Below are 22,050 nucleotides of genomic sequence, written 5' to 3'. Positions count from 1 at the left end.
GAGATGCATGATTGACTTTAGTGCAGTTGGCTTAGCCTCAAAGGTACATTACCATTTTCAGTTTTATCTAAATCGTATTGCTATTTTGATTTGAGGACATAGGGTAGAGTTTGTCCTCCTTTCATTCAATTAAGGTGACCATCTTTTTCATCAATATCTGGCCAATTTGATCGAGTCTGCTAGAAATGAATGCCAGAAATGTTTCCCAATTGACTGATTTCTGGGCAAAATCGGTCAGTTAGGTCAACCACGCATGATGGAAAATTTCAGTCAATTGGCTGCAAATCGGGAGCACGTTGCTAGCGGCGTTTGGTACGACAACCAACACAGCTATTCTCACCTGTATTTGCAGCAGTAGGAGAGAATCCGCGCACCAGATGAGTAGCAGATCATCACTTTATTGCATCCCCCAAACCAGACAGACACATGCAATAAATCAGCAGCCTGAAAGATGTTTTGCGAGCCTTGCTTGCTTCCTCAGAGGCCAAGGCTTGCGAAATGGCTGTCAGGCCGATGATCTATTGCATGTGTCTCTTTAGTTTGGGGGATGCAATAAAGTGGTGATTTGCCCGGATTCTTTCCTTCGGCTGCACATATTGGACTATGTATGGTTCTCTGGAGGCACAGTAAGTCACCCATAACCCCCCATTGGCTGCCAAACTATCATCTACTGCCGACCTCATATCATTTTTGGCTATTGTCACCTGTACATGGTGCAGTTTTGGTCTCTTCTCTCCCCGCTGGGTGCTTCTTCTTGTCTTCTGTTCTGTGTCCCCGGGCGCCTGTGTAATGTAATGCAGAGGCCAATTACTAGAGGCCTCTAATGGCCAGAGCGCCCCTAGTGTCTGTCCTCTGCATTACATTACATATGTGACCCGGGACTCAGCACTGAAGGAGAAGCTGGCAAGGAGAGCAGGGACCAGGACCATGCATCGGACAGGTGAGAGTACACTGCATGGCAGGTTGGAGGAAGGTCTCACACAGGTACACACTTAGATTTCCAAAGATTTCATGCAAAAATTGATTGAAAATCTGTGTGTGTGTAGTGTTTGGAGGTAATTGAGCATTTGACTTCCTCTCTGATCAGATAATGATCGGAGAGGGCTCTATCTGTTGGCTATGTTGTCCAGTTTATGGCCACCTTTAGTCCTGTACTAAGGAAAACCCCTTTCTTGACTTAGCTTCCCTTTTAATAAACATTTTTTACCTGACACAAAACAAACAAAATGTTTCCTGATGCCTAACCCTGTGGCAAGGTTCACAGTGGGAGTTGTGTTGCATTCCCTGTGACAGCAGCAACGCAACACAACTGATCAGGAAAGCAGCATTGCATGTTATCTGGATGTTGCATAGCATACAGGGAAGTATACAGTCAATGAAAAGTATGCTTCACTGTACTGTTAACACAGGCGTTATACGACAAATGGACTGCATACACTGCGTTGGGGCACTGCACTACGTCAGACCGCACCGCCAGCACTGTGAGTGTAGCCTAACCCTCCCATGAACATGCACCTCCTTTCTGAGCCCTGGCAAATCAAATGAGAATCTTCTTATGTTTCAACCCCATCTAACAGCTGCCTGGCCTCAATACTATTGAAAATGAAAAGACCATCAGGAGGTTGGTGAAGGATGCGGCTGGCTTTCAAGAGGGGCATAGCAGGGGCTTACAGAAACAGGACATTGGGCAACAGGATGCATGACTAGTTTTCAGTACTTGGAAGCCAAGCCGAAACTTGGACTCACTTGGACTAAGCAGAGCTTTTTGTGGCTGTAGCTTGCACTGCTGAGGTGGAAATCTGATATACTGTCTAGCCAGGAGCGTATCTGGGTAATAAAGTGCCTATGACAAACCCTAAAATTACCTCCCAGGATAAGTAACCAGAGGTGTAGTACCATAGTATAGGTAGCCATAGGCAGTCCATACAGTATAAGGAGCTCCACAGTTTTGGTTGCCATCCCAGTAGAGGTAGTTAGAGGTTTATCCCCAGTATAAAAAGCCTCCTTTAGCATAGGGAGTGAGAGGTGTCCCTCCTCCTAGTATAAGTAGCCCACCAGTGTATGTAATTATGTAATGAGAGGTGTCCCCTCAGTATAAGTAGCTCCCCCAGTAAAAGTAGTGAGAGGTGTCCCCTCAATATAGGTTGTAAAAGGTGTCCCCCAGTATACTTAGCCCCCCCCAGTATAGGTAGTGACAGGCGTTCATCCAGTATATATAGCACCCCTCCCCGTATAGGTTGTGAGAGGCATCTTCCAGTATTGCGGTGCAGCACGAGTGAGGAGGGGGCAGGCATGGTGCCCACGGCACTCTGACGCCCATGGCATGAGCCGTGCCTACACCCCTCTAGATACGCCACTGTACTTTAAAGGCAATGGATTAGCGCAACATCCAGGCTTGCAGTATTTTTAAAAGGACATCCTTAGTGACTCCTTCCATATTCCTGTTAGTTCAGGCTTCCCATTAGCCTGTAGCTAGCTCAGTCATGGTGAAACAACTGATCTGTGTACAGTGTACCTGTGCTGCATTAGAATATCAGAACACACAGCCAGGAGACAATGATCAGCAGAAGAAGCAGAATAGCACCTTGCATGTTCTGCAATAGCACCTCGCATGTTCCTCTCACTCCAAGCCTCCATTAGCATATCTTATTATAGAGCATAAAGACTGAGCTATCATTGCTCCTGCTCAGGGAAATAGAACTCTCATCCCCACACAGCCACAGAAAGAGTAATATTGTCAGAAAAATGAGATAAGAAAACGCAGTGAATGTCCATTACTATCTTGTAATGTGTTGTATACATACTTGAAAATGGCTTGAAAAACAATAGCCTATGTGATGTCAATAAACACATCTTTTACATGAATGTTCCATTTGTGAAATAACCTGTATCGGCGTTCCTTACGGAGACCACACACAAATAGATTTTGTTATCGATTGATTTTTACAGTGAATAAAACAATAGTTCCTCTAACAACTTCATATACTTTAAATTATGCTCATTATACCTCAACAGACCGCAATAAAAACCACCAAACATACCACTAAGCATAGTTTATTTTAATTTAAAACAATTTCAAGATTAATAATACACACACACATACACACACACGTATGACATACAACATAACTAACTGGCAGAAAGTTGCATTACACCCTCCAGGACCAGTACTACATCCACGGCCGGTTCTAGACTTTTTGCTGCCTGAAGTATTTAGTATACTTGCGTCCAGTGCGCGGCATTGAAGGAGGAGGAGACCTGTGGGACGCACGCAGAGCTGAGCGCTCCGACGCCTGAAACACGGAAGTAAGGTGAGTAAGTAATTCATCTTCCGCCCGCTGAGGTATATCTGGAGGGGAAAGGGGGGACCTGGGTGAGGGAGGGGGTGCCAACTCCGCTCCCAACCGCTGTGCCCGCTGCTCCCCCTTCCTGGCTCATACCCCTCCAGCTCACCTCATGGCGGGGACCCCCCTCCATGGCCAGGCGGGCGACGGTAAGCTGGGTCATGGTAGACCAGGCACACTTCCACTCTCTGCCTGGCGCCGCCCCCAGATTTCTGACGCCTGAGGAAGACACCCCACTTGGCGTCATAGGTGGGCCGGGCCTGACTATACCCCAGGATAAGGGCTACTCTCACTACACGGCACTTTCTCCATACACTGTAGCTTATCCATTAACACAAGATCCTTAACTTAGAGGGATGGTTTCCACTAGCCGGTGTGCACCTTGCAGGATGCACGACAGCACATGCGAGTGATGCAAGCACACAACCAGATCTAGCCGTACCATGCAAGGCTAGGGATTTGGGTGTGGTGAGTGAATCACATCATAGTGGTATTCAGACGGCAAATAATGGAAAGTAGAGGCAGTGTTTGTCCCGCCTGACTCGCCTGCTGGGAAACGCTGCCGATATGCCACAGATTTGGGCCCCGTTCAGCCGTAGTGGAGATGGGCCCGTAGGCTGGTACACACCACACCATACAGTTTTTATTGGTGATTGATTGGCTAATAATAGTCAAAAATGTGTGCAGGCTTTAGAGTAGATTGCCAATAAAATACTAATAATTTTACAGTTGATGCACATTTTACCGTCAATGTATTTTATATAAGTTTATCAGCTCCTACGTTTAATGTTTCCGGTTCTAATCTGCATAAAATTAACATACATTTTGCTTTACACTTTATAAAACAATAATAGATTACAAACAAATTTAAAAAATAAATATATTAAATAAAAGGCTATTTTAAAAAAAGAAAGAAAAATGCTGATGTTTCAATAGGTGGGGGATAATTTAATTCATTTATGATGATTGGATACTGCTGTTAGAAAAGGGTGAGCAGAAAATGACAAAAGACAGTTTATAACAACATAACCCTTTGCCTCCATCATAAGGGCTCACAGACTCAGGCCGGCTTCACAATGCAGATTGGCGGCAGCGTTGCCGTGAGCTAGTGTTGGGCGAACACCTGGATGTTCGGGTTCGGGAAAGTTCGCCGAACATGGCCGCAATGTTCGGCATGTTCGGGCCGAACCCCGAACTCCCCGAACATCCCGCTTTTGGGGGCCCTATGGGGTCGCAGGCATAAGGGGGGAGCATGCCCCGATCGCGGGGGGGGGTACTACTCACGGTACTACTGCTGATCCGCCCACTGCCCGGCCTCCCTCAACGCGTCACTCTCCGGACTCCTCCTCCTCCTCAGTCTCTCCATAGTGCCGCCCACTGCCAGTCACCCACTACCGGCCGCACAGGTACAGTTTCACTTCCTAACTTTTGAATGGGGAAGCGGGCAGAGGGGGGAGCGCTAGCGGAGGGGGTGGGGGGAATTTCCGACCCCCCCCCGCGATCGGGGCATGCTCCCCCCTTATGCCTGCGACCCCATAGGGGGCCAGTATTCGGGCGAACAGGGCCCTGTTCGTGCCGAACAGGGGCCCTGTTCGGCCAGGCAATGAGCCGTTCGGGCGAACCCGAACAGTTTGGCCGAACACCACCAGGTGTTCGGCCGAACGCGAACATCACCCGAACAGGGTGATGTTCTGCAGAACCCGAACAGTGGCGAACACTGTTCGCCCAACACTACCGTGAGCCACCCACCGCCAAATACAGACCTTCGGGGATTACTGCGTTAGGACCTGTTAACCCCCGTCTGGCATCCGGCCAAGCAGAAAGTGACGCTCACTTCCTGTTGGGAAATCAAAGACGTGCATGGAAGCGTATTGCTCAAATACACTTCCGCGCATGCGTGACGCAAAAAACTGCGGCAAGTTTATATATACATGCCTTACCATGGACTTACATGACTTCCACAGATTACTGCAGGAGCCACGAAATAATGTAGGTATGTCTGTGCGTTAGGGCACTTCCGCCGCAGCGAACCGCAATGTGGGTAGTATGAATTACCTCATAGATTGACATTAGGTTGCGGTGAGGTGCGTTAAATTTACCGCACTGCCCCAGTGTGAAATGGCCCTCACGGTTATTTTATCATTTCTGCGCCTAAATGGGAACTTTTTAAATATTAGTAAATCTGTGTTGTCTATTAATAGTTTGAAATAAACTTGTGCTTTCTTATCCTGCGTTTGTTATACCGTTATATTTCTAGTTATTATATGCTGAACTCTGCTACACCTTGACTAGCTACACAAGAGAGAATGCAGGCCTTACACATTGGAGTAATCCGCAAATTCTGCGACACCCATTTGCCATATTGATGTTCGCAGTCCTGTGTTATGGCTGCATCTGGCTCCAGAATTACGACATGTAAGACATCTAAAATCATGTTTGCAGTAAACTTTGTGGTGTATACATTGAAGCAGAGAGGATTTCACTTTAACTTTTTAAGGGCCCTTTTCTACTAGCTGCGATTCGAAACCAAAAAATGAATCGCTTGTGTTTTGCGGATCAGAACAATACTGCTATTAACATGTAAATTGCAGTGCTTTTTTGCACTGGTTCAATTCATTTTTCTCTGAAATGCAGTCTGCTGCATTTTTTATGTGCATTTATGTGCATTTTCCTATGTGCAGGAAAAGCACATAGCAAGCGTAACACTATGCAATTTGCCTTGGGAATTAGCAATTCAAACTAATTTTCCCATGCCGGGAAATTGCATGCGCAAGTGCACCACAATCGCATTGTACCCCCGATGGATCCACGGCCAGATTTCTGTAAAGGCCACAAAGGCCCGGGCCTTGGGCGGCTGCAGAACAAGAGCGCACCTGAACATGGAAGAGAGGTTGCTGCATATGAAAGAGGAGGCTGGAAATAGGGAGCAACTTTTGAAAAGGGGAAACTGATGCCCCTGGTAACTGTTCATGAAATCAATAGCCTACAGTAAATGGATGGTGCACATTGCAGAGGGGACTGCACATAGAATGGGAGGGGCGCTTCTGCACATAAAAGAGAAGCAAAAGCATACTTGGCCTAGGGACACAAAAAGTATAAATCTAGCCTTAGATGGATAGCGATCAGATCATGGTGAAATCACAGTAGTGGAAACAGAAAGGTATGCAGTTGCCTCACAGCATGATTGAGATCGCGTTTCTTAGTGGAAAACGGCTCTAAGAGCTACAATCTAAGACAACACATTGAAGCTTTAGATAGGGACAGCCTTACAGCCTCTGCACCTCCTCTTCTTATCCACAAGATTACCTTACGTGTTTCTAGTCTAGCAGCAGGCTGGTATCACCCTCTCATTCCTTTCCAGGCTGCCTTCCTCTTTAATGTATGCCCTGTAGCTGTGCCACCTCTTCATTCATCTCCCCCGAGCTCGCTGCTTTCCAGCTCCCGCACATGATAAAATCAGCCTTATTTGGCCGTGAGTCTTCTGTGTCTTATCCCAAGCCACTGTGTCATTATTAGATTTATGTATTTGTTCCAAAGTGTTAAGGATCTGCTACGTTATCCGCAGCTCTTCTCTCTGTGCTTCATAAAGCATTGGCACTTAGCAGAGGAATAGACTGAGGTGTGATCTAAACATTGAATGGATTTAGGAGAAACTTTATTGCTAGGCTGCTATGCAGCGAAATGAGTCAGTCGGTTGGCTCGCCAATAAAGGGAAAATATACCCAAATTATACCCAAATGCAATTTATTTTTCTTGATTTCTTTGGTAAAGGAGAAAAAACACATTGCATGGGTTTGAAGTAGGAGAAAACGATTTGTCTTTATCTTGGTATTTATTAATGTAATATGAAATGAAATTACCGTGAAAGCAAGAGAACACTGCCCCCCAGTGGGGAAATTATGATGAAACATTGTCCAATAACTGCTTGTCAGTTGCAAAAGCAATAAAAGCTAATTAAATCATGTGAAGTGAAGCATAGGAGAGGCTACGGTATGTGTACCAGAAGCGTATACAGCGGTATGAATTGTGAAAGGCGCTTAAAATATTACTAAAGCGTGGGGTAAATTTATTTATATATAAACAAAAGTGTACACATTCTCAATCTTCATTTAGAAACAAAGGTATAACATAATGCAGGATGACAGTACAATCAGCCCTAAAGCAAACCTTAACTAAGTCTGAGCAATATAAACTGTAAGAAATGTAATATTAATGTAATATTGAGTATGTAATGATAGTATATAGGCAGAGAGTGAAACTGCCCATTCTAAAGCCTCATACAGATTCCATCGCACTTCCTAGAAAACCTTGCCTCCTGGCTCCCACAAATCCTGTCCTCCGACCTCCGAACAATCATCCTCGGAGACTTTAACATTCCAATTGATGAGCCTACCACCTCTGCTGCCACTCAGCTTCTCTCGCTCACCAACTCCCTTGGCCTCACTCAGCATACTAATGCCACAACCCACAGTGCTGGTAATACTTTGGACCTAATTTTCTCCAAAGCCATCGCACTTACCAACCTGGACATTACACCATTCCCCATCTCCGACCACCACCTCATCACCTTCACCCTCACTCCATCCAGCACCCCCTGTCCCCCTCCCCAAACTGGACGTTGGCAGAGAGATCTGCGCAACCTTGACCCCAATGTACTAGCCACACCCCTCCACTCTCTCTCCTCCTCCCTCCCCAGCCTAACCTGCCCCAACGAAGCGGCAGCTTAATACAACAGTAACCTCTCCGCAGCCTTAGACCATGCTGCTCCCCTGACCTTTCGTACCAACAGTCGCCCCAACCCCCAACCTTGGCACACTGCCCTCACAAAAAAAGTACAAAATGAGGCACGAGCTGCAGAACGCAAATGGAGGAAATCCCGCCACAACAATGATTTCCTGGGATACAAGACCAAGTTGCAGACGTACCATACTGCCCTCGCTGATAGTAAACAGATATACTTCACTCACTTGATCGCTACCCAAGCCTCCAACCCACGTTGTCTTTTTGCCACCTTCAATGCCCTACTTAACCCCACACCTCCCCCCCAACCTCCACCCTCTCAGTCACTGACCTATCAAACTACTTTATCAACAAAATTACAACCATCCGGAGGGATATTTCTCTCCTCCACTCTATCGCCCCCGCCTCCCCACCACATCCGACTCCTGCCTCTTTCTCCTCCCTTACCTCCTTCAATTCTGTCACGGTGGAGGAAGTCAACCAGCTGCTGGCAACTTCACCTGCCACTTCCTGCCCCCTAGATCCGGTCCCATCTGATTCTCTGCGCCCACATTTTTCTGATCTGGCCCCTGTCCTCACCCATCTGTTCAACCTCTCCTTCTCCACCGGCATCTTCCCCTCCATATTCAAACAGGCCACTGTGCTTTCCCTGCTAAAGAAATCTTCATTTGACCCTCCTCTGCCATCCAACTACCGCCCAATCTCTCTCCTCCCTTTTGCCTCAAAAATTCTTGAACGCCTGGCCCACCAACGCCTGACCAACTTCCTTAACTCCAACTCCCTTCTCGATCCCCTGCAGTCTGGTTTTCGCACAGCCCATTCTACAGAAACAGCCCTCACCAAAGTGGTAAACGGCCTTGCCCTTGCCAAAGCCGAAGGTAAATACTCCATCCTGCTCCTCCTGGACCTCTCCTCGGCATTTGACACTGTCGACCACTCCCTCCTCCTCCACTCCCTGCAGCTAATGGGCATTCAGGACCTAGCCTTAGCCTGGATCTCCTCCTACCTCTCCAACTGCTCCTTCACAACATTTCTCAATGGCTCCTCATCCGCTCCTACACCCCTCTCAGTTGGTGTTCCTCAAGGTTCCGTCCTAGGACCACTCCTGTTCTCACTCTATACTGCCTCAATAAAATCATCTCCTCCATGGGTTTCAATTATCACCTGTATGCCGACGACACCCAGATATATCTCCACACCCCAGATCTCTCCTGCTCTACCATGGACAAAGTCTCTGCCTGCCTCACATCCATTTCCTCCTGGATGGCTGCCAGGTACCTGAAGCTTAATTTGGACAAGACTGAGCTTCTAATATTCCCACCCCACACAGCTGCACCCCTCCCAGATCTGCACGTCACTATTGAAAATACTACTATCCACCCTACCTCCCAAGCCCGCTGTCTAGGCGTTACTCTGGACTCTGAACTTTCCTTTACAGCCCACATCCAAGGTATTGTCAGATCCTGCAACTTCCACCTCCGCAACATCTCCAAGATCCGCTCCTACCTGTCACTTGACACCACTAAACTCCTTATCCATGCCCTTGTCATCTCCCGCCTAGACTACTGCAATTCTCTTTTATCTGGCCTCCCCTCTAACCGTACTGACCCACTTAAATTAGTAATGAATGTGGCAGCTAGACTGATACATTATTCTCACCGCAGCGCCTCTACAACTCCGCTCTGTAAAGCACTACACTGGCTCCCCATCAGCTCTAGGATCAATTTCAAAATCCTGTGCTTGGCCTACAAATCAGTGCACAAGACCTCCCCGACCTACATCTCTGATCTGGTCCACAGGCACATACCAGCCCGCCCCCTCCGATCCTCCAATGACCTGCGCCTAGTCGCACCACGCATAACTCAGTCACACGCACGATTGCAGGACTTCACCAGGGCTGCCCCTACTCTCTGGAACTCTCTCCCACCAGCCGTCAGACTCGCCCCCACCTTTAATACCTTCAAACAAGCTCTCAAGACTCACCTCTTCACGCTCGCATACCCCCCTACACCAGTATCATAATATGTTCTGTTAGACCCCCTCTCAAAAGACGCACCTATTGTCTCCACCCCACCCTTTAGATTGTAAGCCTCTGGCAGGGCCCTCCTCCCTAATGTATCCAGCTTGATTATGCAATCTTACTCACAACCACCCTTCTTGTAGATTCGAACAGTCTCTATCTTGACCTATGACACTGTATTGTTATCAAATCATTTGCATGATCTTGTTTTGTTGTGAGTTTCCGTATGTTCTACCTGTATGTTAACCCATTTATCTATTGTACAGCGCTGTGTAATATGTTGGCGCTTTATAAATACAATAAATAATAATAATAATAATAGCCCATACACACGCTCAGTTAATGTCATCCAATGGGTATCGGGACTCGATCCCTCTGGGGACATTGCAGGACCAAAGCTGTGCGATGCAACGCTCGCTTGCAAGAGAGTTATGTGTTCTGCTCTATGTGAGGGGGCGGAGCAGTGATGTCACGCAGTAGCAGGGTCAGTGGGGAGAACAATGCTCTCGGCTGTCAGTTGGTCGAAGTGATATGTCAGGATGGATCGCTGGCCATGCGGTTGAGAAGGGTTGGGGGCTGCCATACACATACTGGACTCTCGGTAAAGGCAATCGTTATCGTCCGCCTTGGCCAAGTTTCATCTAGCATGTGTACAGAGGTTAACGCTAAAAAGATAGGAAGTGTACACATGCAGTTTTCATGGTAGATAAGCTCTGATTATATAATGTATTGTCATGTTTTCTATTTGTACTGTAGAGGTTTGTTTGACTTTGCTTTAAAGGACCACACTAGACAAAGACCAAAATACACCATCCGATGGCTTTGAAAACAGTGTCCAAAGCAGCTTTCATAACTAAAAAATCTTTTTACATTTTTTTAAAAATGTAGTTAAAACAGATTAGTTAAAAGGGTAAAGGGTAACTCCAGGTAAAAATGTAAAAATTAGTACATAGCAAGAAAATAAGCAGTGCTACTTAAAAACAGACTAGTGCCTACCTGGTGTTGCGCTGATCCACCTTTTGCGCAATTTTCAAAAATGTAAAAATAACTAAATCACTTGTAGGTAGGAATCATACGTACCTCACCTGGTGACACCAGCAAAGAAGCCTCTGATGTTTCCTCCAGGATGGTCCTGACCCGCCCCTTCCAGCATTAGGTACAATAGGAAAGTTAGGGGAGGTGCTGTGCTTTGAGTTTCAGGGCTGTTACTCTCTTACAATTCCCATAGTACCACTGCCAATGGCCAGAAGTGAATGTCTGCAGTCTGGCCCGATCCAATCCTCCCTCCCGGCCACACAATATCATTAGGTGTCCATAGCTGGAGGGAAACCTTAGGAGGCCTGGGGCCCTGGGGCAATTGCCCCCTTTGCCTCTGTGGAAGCGTTGGCCTTAATGATACCTACTTTATTTGCTGGCCATTTATCCACACCTGACTTGACCTGCCACCTGACCTACGTTCTGTGATCCCCCTTCCAACAGAACAAAACGCAATCTGTGATTCTGCCACTGAACTCCCTTCCTAGTGTAGAGTACACATTGGAAAGGTTAAATAACTTGTGGTCATTTGTTTATTAGAACAGGGAAATCAAGGTTTGATTGATTGATCATCACACACCAGCAATGAATCAGTATTGCTGGTGGATAATATTTATGGCTTTAGAATTGCAGGTAGAGCTGCTGAGGCAAATAGCATCATGTATACAGGTACACTGTTTTATTCATCTCTTTGTAAGTCAAGTTGCTTAAAAGAGAACTCTAGGGAAAAGGAAAAAGAAATGCTGTACTCATGCTTTTAGAGCTAAATGAAAATATTGTTGTACCTCTGCTTATCTGTTTTATCTTTTATATACTGTATATCTGTAGAACTTGCAAAAACAAAAATCTCCTTTTGGAAGTAGGTTACTGTGAATTGACTCCTTTTCTTGTCTAAATATGGCTAGCAGAATCGTCATGAGGATCGTTGGAAGTGTAGCAGCAGCCAATTGGGTTAGGAGGCACCATTATACCCGCCCATTTCCCTTGCTGCCAGTATAATGTGTTGAGACTAGAAGGTAGAAGGAAGATGTCATCAGGATAATAAAAACTATTCCAAAGTAGTACCACATACCCTAACTTGCATGCTGCACTCCCAGGAAGATAAAATAACTATTATTGCAAAAGTAATTTATGTCTGAAACCTAAATACCCTTGCGTTCATTTTCCATGGGCTGTGGTCACATGACTATGCCTACTGTAGTTGCCAAATAAGATGCATGCTGGGAGAGGAATCCAGCATAAATAGATGGCGAAGTTTGCTCCAGTCATGCTTCTGAGCTGGCAACTTCCTGTAGACATAATTATGGGACCACAGAAAGCATATACAATGTAAAGTATCATCTTTCAGCAATAATAGTTTTTTTCCCCCTCCAATATGTTTGTAGAGCTGTATTTGTATGCTATGGGGAGTGCAGGATATTCATTTTGGACAGTGGAGTATATTCACTAAACTTCGGTAAGCAGAATAACGTGCATAAGATTTAATGCATGATGAGTATAGCTTAATGCTACAGATTACATACAGTGCATCCTGAGTAAGACTTTACACACGTTATTCTGCTTACTGCAGTATAATGAACATACTCCAATGTATGTAATAACTGTAGTCCCTCTTTAAAGTATACCAGAGACCTCGTTACCTAAAGATTTGATACTTACCCGGGGCTTCCTCCCGCCTCATGAACATGTGCGAGTCCCTCGCTGCCCTCCCATGGTCTACCATTCAGCCGTGATCAGCCCCGGTAATAGGCTCAGTCGGGTCTAGTCTTTGTCTTCTGCACATGCCCGGACCTCCCGCACTTGCACAGTAGATCCGGACTGACGCGACTGAGCCAGTTACCGGGGCTGATTGCGGCTGAATGGCAGAGCGCGGAAGGACGGTGAGGAACTCACATTTGTTCATGGGGTGGGAGGAAGCCCCAGGTAAGTATCAAATCTTTAGGTAGCGAGGTCTCTGGTACACTTTAAGGTTTTCCAAGCTTCATTTTTTTTTCAAAGAGATTGTAATTGGTGAAGGGTCAGAAATGTTTATGGGGGATTGTAAATGCATGTACAGTTCCTCTTCAACAGTATATGCATTGCAAATTGTCATTCTAATTGGAATCTCTCTTGACGTTAAAGAGGAACTGTAGTAAAAAAAAATGTAATAAATAAAATTAATTTATAAATGATTTGGTCAATATCCAATTTCCATTCTGAAATTTATCACAGGTGGTGACATCTTTAGTCCTGTCAGATGATCTCTGTGGAATGTTTGTTTATTGATTTTTCTAATTCCAGTAGAAAATATACCTGGTCTCCCACAATGCTCTGTGGAAGGGGGAGGGGGATTACACAAGGGCAGGGCTCGCATATCAATATACAGCAATACATTGCTATAGGAAGTGTTTCTGGTGCTGAAACCAGGAAAATCAGTGTAAGAGTGGTTATCCTAAATAATATACTGCATTCTACTTCATGTCACTACAGTGCCTCTTTAACCACTTCAGCCTTCAGTCGTTTTCACTTTATGCATCCAAGCAATGTTCACCTCCCATTCATTAGCCTATAACTTTATCACTACTTATCACAATGAACTGATCTATATCTTGTTTTTTTCCGCCACCAATTAGGCTGTCTTTGGGTGGTACATTTTGCTAAGAGCTGCTTTACTGTAAATGCATTTTAACAGGAAGAATAAGAAAAAAACTGAAAAAAATCATTATTTCTAAGTTTTCAGCCATTATAGTTTTAAAATAATACATACCTCCATAATTAAAACTCACGTATTGTATTTGCCCATATGTCCCGGCTATTACACCGTTAAAATTATGTCCCTATAACAATGTATGGCGACAATATTTTATTTGGAAATAAAGGTGCATTTTTTCCGTTTTGCATCTATCACTATTTACAAGTTTAAAATAAAAAAAAATATATAGATATTTCATCTTTACATTGATATTTAAAAAGTTTACACCCTTAGGTAAATATTTACATGTTTTTTTTTTATTATTGTAATTTTTTTTTTTTATTTTTTTTTTTTTTTATATTGAACATTTTATTTGGGTATTTTTTGGGAGGGTGTGATGTAAACAGTACTTTTATAATGTAAATTTGTGTTGAGTTTTATTTTTTTTACTTTTAGTTGTAGTTTAACTTTTTGGCCACAAGATGGCGGCCATGAGTTTGTTTACATGACGTCACTCTAAGCGTAACATACGCTTAGAGGGACGCATGGGGGACGCAACAGCCAGAAAAAGCGGAGCTTCTGAAAGAAGCTGTCGCTTTTTCTGCGGGGGAGAGGAATCAGTGATCGGGCACCATAGCCCGATTCACTGATTCGTAGGCTAACATTCCACGGCCAGGAGCGTGCGTGCACGCGCGCGATCGGCCACGGGAGCACGCGGACGTGCACATGGCCTCCTGGGCGTAGCTCGTACGCCCAGGAGGCCAAAGTAGTTAAGGATAGACATTGTACAATAATCACATTGTGTTTGCAATAAGTAATAAAGTTGTTCTTTCTTCAATTAAAAATGTGCCATTTTTCGTATGTTTTTGCAGATCAACCTGTAGCAAGGATCGAGTCCAGACCTCACATGCCGAGAGAGGGGGAACATCTGCAGCTGCAGTGTGACGCCTATGGAAATCCTGCGTGAGTATGGACTAATTAGAAAGGATTAGATGAGGAAAGGGAATGACTAGACACGCGTATAAGGAATGGAGGGAAGGAAAAATGTGTCCCTGAGCTCAAGGACAAAACAATGTCCACTTCTTTCCTTCAGAAGATGTGCTACTATGCAGAATGTATAATATAAAGTCACACTTTTTAAAGCTTGGGACAGTGGGTAACATGTAAATGAAAGCACCATCTAAACGCAGATCTAAATACACCATCTAGTACATGCAAGTCAAACTCCATCCCGTGGGCCAAATCTCTATAGATGAGGGAGAACCCCTAAACATCAGAGAACTGTATAGGGGATGAAGGGGGACTATTAGACACCAGGGAACTTTATAAGGAAGAGTAGACAAAGTGGAGGGTGAACAGTCACCCTGTAATGTTACCTGCAGGCAGGTGGAGATCAACAAACCCGACTCCACTCGGGGGTCCAGGCTAGCCGGAGATGGTCGCACTTTGAGGAAAAAGCCCTAGTGGCCCGTAAATGGAGTCCAAGGGTATCCCTTACCCTAAGCCGGGGTAGGGAATACACTGCACAAACAGAATGAACAGGTGCCCAGAAAATTATAAAATGAATGAAAAACAATAAATTAAATAAAGTTTGAGGTGGCTTACCTCAATAAAGACAAATTCTTATAAAATGACCTTTAATAGGACTAGCAACGCGTTTCGTGGGTCCCTGCCCACTTCCTCAGGCCAAATCAAGTGCCTAAAATCAATAACACAAAGCACTAAAAAACATTCATCCATAAAAGTAAAATAAAGCAATTACAAATACAAGGGAGAGAGGTGGCCATTAGACATTGAGGTCGGCCCAGAGCTCAATTTCGAGCCACTTTTTATTTTTTGTTCTAGTAGGAATCAAAATGCTCGAATGTTATGTTTTCGTTTGACAAGAGCTTTCTGCATGTAAAAATCCTGTCTCAAAATGACTAGAACTTGTTGCGAGAGAGTCAGATTCCAGGCTCAGTGGGTGTGGCTGCTGTTGGTGTCTGGATTGCATCACTTCCACTGTTCAGACAGGAATGGGGTTGGCACAGTGTGAGGCTGTCAGAGAAGACAGCAGCCTACGACACAAGCAGTCAGTAGTGCATAAAATAGCCAGTGTTGGGGCACCTGACCAGGTATATTATAAGTGATTTTTTTGGCATCCTGTAATGGAGGCGCTTTATAAAGAGATATATACAAGCTCTATAATCATGTGCCAGCAGAGGTCTAGAAAATACTGCATATGTGACTGAACTGGGGCATCTAGTATTATACTGTATACACTCTCTGAGCATTTTTTAAAAATATTTTTACACATATAAATAAAACATGTTTATATCCTATATAATAATAAGCAACTGTCCCTGCGTACAACAGGGACAGTTGTCCGTGCTTTTTGCTACTGCGCATGTGAGCAGCACGGACCCAGCCTCACACAAACAGCAGACAGGCATGGGCGGGCGTGTGAGAGGGCGGCTAAGTGTGCGACAAGAGCGCGTGGCAAGTGCGCGCGTGCGCACTAACTGGCGGTGGTGGCGGGGAATTACAGACCTAGAGCCTGTTTTAAAATAGACTTAGGTCTGCTAGTATTTATATAATCAGGTGGATCATATGACAGCAGTGCCATGCATAACATTGTGCAGATACAGGTTAGGAGCTTTGGTTAACGTTTCTATCAAATATGGAAAAATTGTGATCTCAGTAATTTTGACTATGGCATAATTGTTGGTTCCAAATGGGATTGTTTGAGTGTTTATGTAACTGCTGATCTCCTAGAATTGTCATGCACAACAAACCCTAGAGTTTGTGGAAAACACAAAAAACATCCACTCTCTTCAACTGTCATGAGAAGAAAAAAATCTCAGTCCTAACAACACACTGACATATGCTGGATTCCACTCCTATCAGGCAAGAGCAGAAAGCTTAGGTTGCGGTAGGCACAGACTTACCATAAGTGGATAGTCAGAGTGAAAAAAAAGTACTGTGGTCAATCACAAACTAGCAAATCGCAAAGATATACAATAAGATTAAATTAAATTAACATAAGAATATGGAAAATGTATCCATAGCACATTGCCAAGACCTTTGCCAAAAAAAGTCTCAAAAAACAACCCAAACACTCCTAATATTAAAACACACAAATAATTACTGGTATTAAAAACCGTTAAGATCAAAAAAAAAAAGTGTTCCAAGATAGCTGATTCAAGATGGATCCTAGTTTATAAACATTACAATTCGTTATATGGAAGAAAAAAAAAAGTATAACTTCCTGTGTATTCCCGATTTATATCATCCCAGGATGCCACACTTAGGACTGGTGTATGTGGTCAATACCCAGGTGCCTGATGCTGCACTGCAGTTGTGGGGTCCTGGCCCTGGGTTTGAGTCACATTAGGGACTCTGTGGACCTGCTGTGTCCAAGCAATTGTGACTAGCCCATCAGCAGCCACCAACCAACCATCTCACTTATGCACATATCCATAAACCATGGCAGTGTGCAGGGATTCTCGGCTTCTAGCGGAAACCTAAATGTTGTGTTTCTTTATTTTCTTTTTATGCCTTAAGTATCTATTTGAACAATCAATGTTATGTATTTGCATGTTCATTGACCAAAAGAAGGCATTTCATACTTTGCCTGAAATGATTAAGTGCTCTACAAAATGCTTGGCTTTCAACATTTGTCTGTAACATACAGCTTATGTGTAAAGCACTGTGTAATGAGCAGGAAAGGATAAAACTATCAAAAGGTATTATTTTTACTTTTTAAAAATGCAAAATACCCACGTATACCTTTAATAGATAGCTATCATTAGTGGGTGTGAAAATTCTTTATTCTGGAACTGCGCTGGAGATGTGTTTGGGCGTCATTTTAGATACAGATAGTGCTTGTCAAAGATCCCCCTTAAAGGATACCCAAGGTGACATGATGAGATAGACATGTGTATGTACAGTGCCTAGCACACAAATAACTATGCTGTGTTCCTTTTTTTCTTTCTCTGCTTGAAATAGTTAAATATCAGGCATGTAAGTGGCTGACTCAGTCCTGATTCAGACAGGAAGTGACTGCAGTGTGACCCTCACTGATAAGAAATAGCAACTATAAAACACTTTCCTAGCAGAAAATGACTTCTGAGAGCAGTAAAGAGATAAAAAGGGTCAATAGTTTATAGATTTTTAGCTCTAGCATACTTCAATGAATGTGTCATTGAGCAAAAACAAAACAGGTAAAACTTAAAAAGTAGATTTAAACATAAAATAAAACTGTGGAATATCTTAAAAAGGCATTTTTAGGAGAAGGAAGATAGATACAATTGTTTATTTCATTAGTTTATTTTCGCCTTGGGTGTCGTTTAATACAGTGCCTGCATTTGTACCAGGGTGACCTGTGACACTTTGCCAGCTCTGGTATATGAAAGCAGTTGCCATTGCGGATAAAAGACAGCCATTAAATACAATACCGATGACCTTTGGACAAAGCAGGAAAATGACTTATAACAGTATATTACATTCAGTGTTAGCACTGCAGGAGATCGACTTATGCCAGGGAAATGATTTGTTGTGTGGAAATAAATAAAATAAAAAGCCAAAGATCAGTTCTCATTTTTGTAATGTTGTCTTTCAGAAGTCATTTTGGGAACACGCACTGTTTATTAACAGTGTGAACTTTACTGACCACAGAATTATATTCAAGTTTGTAAAAATGTTCAGAGCAGCTCAGTGTGGTTAAAAGCTTTTGTTTTGTTTTGTTCTTTTACAGCGGACCAAACTCTACCAGAGCACACAATGAAAAGTCTTTATTTCACATACAGTATAGTTGCTGAAAACATTCACTTTTCTGTGTTCTGTGTTTGTTTAGACAGATAAACGTGTCTAATTAGTTCTTAGATGCAAGTATGAATAGTGATTGTAGGAGATCTCTACCAAGGCAGCTCTCCATATAATAAACACTCATGCTTAACCCTTTTAATGCTCCCTGCAAAAGTTAAACCAATTAAAACTTCAGTTGTATAAGGCTTTCCATAAATTGTAATGAATAATTGCTTTCTCATAAAGGTGATCATGCTGTGACAAATCTTTTGAAGCAGAGCAGAAATTCTGAGTTTAGTTCCACTTTAAAGAACAAGTAAACTTACAAAGTAAAGGGTGCTAAATCTATTAATCACACACACACATTTAAATTTGAAATTGAAACCGAAAATGTCACAAAAAGATGGGACAGACAGAGGGACTAAATGGTGAAAAAATAAAAGGGTAGCAAAAGGGTAACCCAGAAAAAAAACAACCTAGTAGAATATTGCACAAATATCAGTTTATCCCAGAGAGGGTAAATCTTTCATATATAAAGTTGAAGAGGGGTATGCACTGCATCATAAAAGGGTTAACATGAAATGGTGCCCTAGGAAAGAAAGTAATTTTTGCCCACTACTGATGATCACCTGCCTTTTTTAATTTGGAAGGGGCTGTCATCTGCTAGACTCTCTCCAGGCCCTAGGCAACTGCCTAGGCTTGCCTTTTGGATGATCTGGCTCTGCGCTGCATGGGCAAATTATGTGTTGATTCAAGACTACCATTTCTGAGTGGTAATTTCCAATGATTTAGGGATTCCATTATCTACAGCACAAATAATTGAAAAGACACTATCATGCGTTCCCATGGATTTAAAATTGTTTAAGGTACATGAGCGTACTTTTTTAAACCTTAACCACATAACGACCACCTAACGCTGATAGGAGTCGGCTGGTCGTTTGTGGTTTTACATGGAAACGGCCGCTCGTTCGAGCGGCCATTCCACTTCAGTTCTCGGAGGGTGTCTTCATGAACAGCCTGCAAGCCTCCGATCGCGGCTCGCAGGCTAATTGTAAACACGCGGGGATCCCCGCTGTTTACATCATACGGCGCTGCTGTAAAGGAGATCGGCGATCCCCTGAAGCCTATCAGAGGCGGCGCAGGATGGATCGCCGTCCTGTGCCGCCCATGGAGCAAAGGGGAGGGAGGGAGGAATAGTGCTGCGGAAGAGGGCTTTGAGGAGCCCCACCCCCACCCCCCACTCGGCCACACAGAGTGGCGGCGATCAGACCCCCCCAGCAGGTCATCCCCCTAGTGGGGAAAAAAGGAGGGAAGCCTGGTCGCCCTGCCTCACTGCTGATCTGTGCTGTGGGCTGGAGAGCCCACGCAGCACAGATCAGCAAAAAACAGCCCAGTCCTTAAGTGGTTAAACACCAAAAGAAGGATATGAGATTCCAGGAGAATTCTATTTAGAACAAGAGAAACAATTGTTTATCTCACCAGTTTATTTTCCCTTGGTTTGCTTTAACCTCTTGCCGACAGCGTCACGCCGATGGGTGTGACCGCAGCGACAGCCCCAGGACCGCCTAACGCCGATTGGCGTAAAGTCCTGGGGCCAGCTAATGCAAGAGATCGCGCGCAGGGTGCGCGCGCATCTCCTGCTTGGGGGGCCGAGCTCCGCCCCGCCTTCAGTCTCCGAGCAGCTATTGCCGCTCGGGAGACTATTAGACGGCGTGATCGCCATCTATTTACATGTACAACGCTGCGATCATAATTGGCTGGCTGTGGGGAGGGAGGGAAGTTATATAAAGAAACAGTGTTTTTTTAAATTAAAAACACTAACAATAATATTTATTTAAAAAGAAAATAAACATGGGGGGAGCGATCAGACCCCACCAACAGAGAGCTCTGTTGGTGGGGAGAAAAAGGGGGGGGGGGGAAATCACATGTGTGCTGTGTTGTGCGGCCCTGTAGCTTGGCCTTAAAGCTGCAGTGGCCATTTCAGCAAAAAAAAAAGGCCTGGTCTTTAGAGGGGTTTAACACTGCAGTCCTCAAGAGGTTAACAACTGGCTTTTTAAGGTATGTGTCTCCTTATATGAACAAATTCCGCATTTCTTCCACTTGTTTATTCCTCATGTCTTAGTCAGTGTTAGGTGCATATTACCAGCAAGTGTTACTATTCTCACCTTATCACCTCAGTCTCAGATCTCCCACCCCACACCTCCCCAGTGCTCTCATTCACATCTCCTCCACACCCACAAAGCCTCTCAGAGCTATTGCTTTTGCAGGAAATGTTAGACATGCAGAAACAATAAGGAGGATTCTAACATTAAAAATGTTATTTTGGAATTCTTTTCTTTCCTCACCACCACAATGTCTCATAACATCTGTTAAATCTGAACTTTGAGCTTTGAATCCAACCACAGTTACACTTACCTCCTATGGGGTAGCTAATGAGCTATGGACTCCAGGGTGAGTTTTACAGTGGGCCCCTCAAGGATTCAATGCAAAAGAATTGATATGGAGCACCAAAACCTTTCAAGCACCCCTGTAATGTCAGAGGAGGTCTAAGCAGAGAAGAACAGTTTGGTAATGATAACAATAAAAAAAAATGGCACCCTATGATTTTTGCTTGCTGCGTTTAAAGTAAGCCAACCTTTACCTTTTAAACTGCTTTTAGAGTTTTTTTGTCACATTTTGGGCACCATCCTCACACCCCTTTATGTTCATACCTCCACAGAAGACTGTGCCAAATTAGTAACTACCGTAATTTGTAGTAATGATTTAATTGTGTTTTATTGTTTTTTGGAGACCACCAAGATCCTAAGATCACAACAGTTCTGAGTGGAGATAGACTAGAATTCTCCACAAGTACATAATTGTGGTGTCTTTCTGTTTTTTTTTCTGGAAAGCAAATCATGACCTCCAGACCCTCCCTCTGTAGTTTACTAATGGCCACCACTATTTAAATCACCTACAGACATGATCATTACAAGTATAGCATCAATTCAGTGGTTGAAGGTGGGCAACTCTGGTCCAAGGACCATGGTACAGTTTCAACCTCTGCATCCCATATTTCTATGCCATTACTTACCTTTTTCTCATTGCTAAGCAGTTTTTGGGGTCCAAATCTTGGAATAGATAAATACATTTTAGATTTGCATAGCATGGAAAGGAATTTGAACCTCTTTTGGTACGTAGTGCTACATTTTTGTGTTTTTTAAATTGTAACCATGTAATACCATCAATCACTCATTCCTATATCGAATGTATGGCGGTGATATCTCACCTACCAGAGACTTGGCTGTCATTAACTATAATGTAGGAAATGAGGCCTTATCCATTGTGGCCCACCCTGCATGAATGGTGATGACAGGAATCTGCATATCATAGCTGATACAGTCACCTGAATGAGACACAACACTTCAAATCATGGTATTTAGGGAATTAAGGCTTTAATCCAAGTACTGGTCAGT

At 44.0% G+C, this 22,050-nt stretch overlaps 1 protein-coding gene across 3 annotated transcripts in view; it reads left to right on the top strand.

The window, feature by feature from the left end:
* The window catches only part of CADM3 (cell adhesion molecule 3), a 617,404-nt gene that overhangs the window by 535,301 nt on the left and 60,053 nt on the right, over positions 1-22,050 (top strand). For all 3 annotated transcript variants that reach the window (XM_068253277.1, XM_068253276.1, XM_068253274.1), the window contains one exon: positions 14,683-14,773. In XM_068253277.1, coding sequence (XP_068109378.1) covers positions 14,683-14,773 — 91 coding nt within the window. The remainder of the gene's footprint in view (positions 1-14,682; positions 14,774-22,050) is intronic.

Source organism: Hyperolius riggenbachi, chromosome 9, assembly GCF_040937935.1.
Source record: "Hyperolius riggenbachi isolate aHypRig1 chromosome 9, aHypRig1.pri, whole genome shotgun sequence".
NCBI lineage: Eukaryota > Metazoa > Chordata > Amphibia > Anura > Hyperoliidae > Hyperolius > Hyperolius riggenbachi.
The sequence above is the reverse complement of the archived record's forward strand: the minus strand, read 5'-3'. Positions and strand labels throughout refer to the sequence as shown.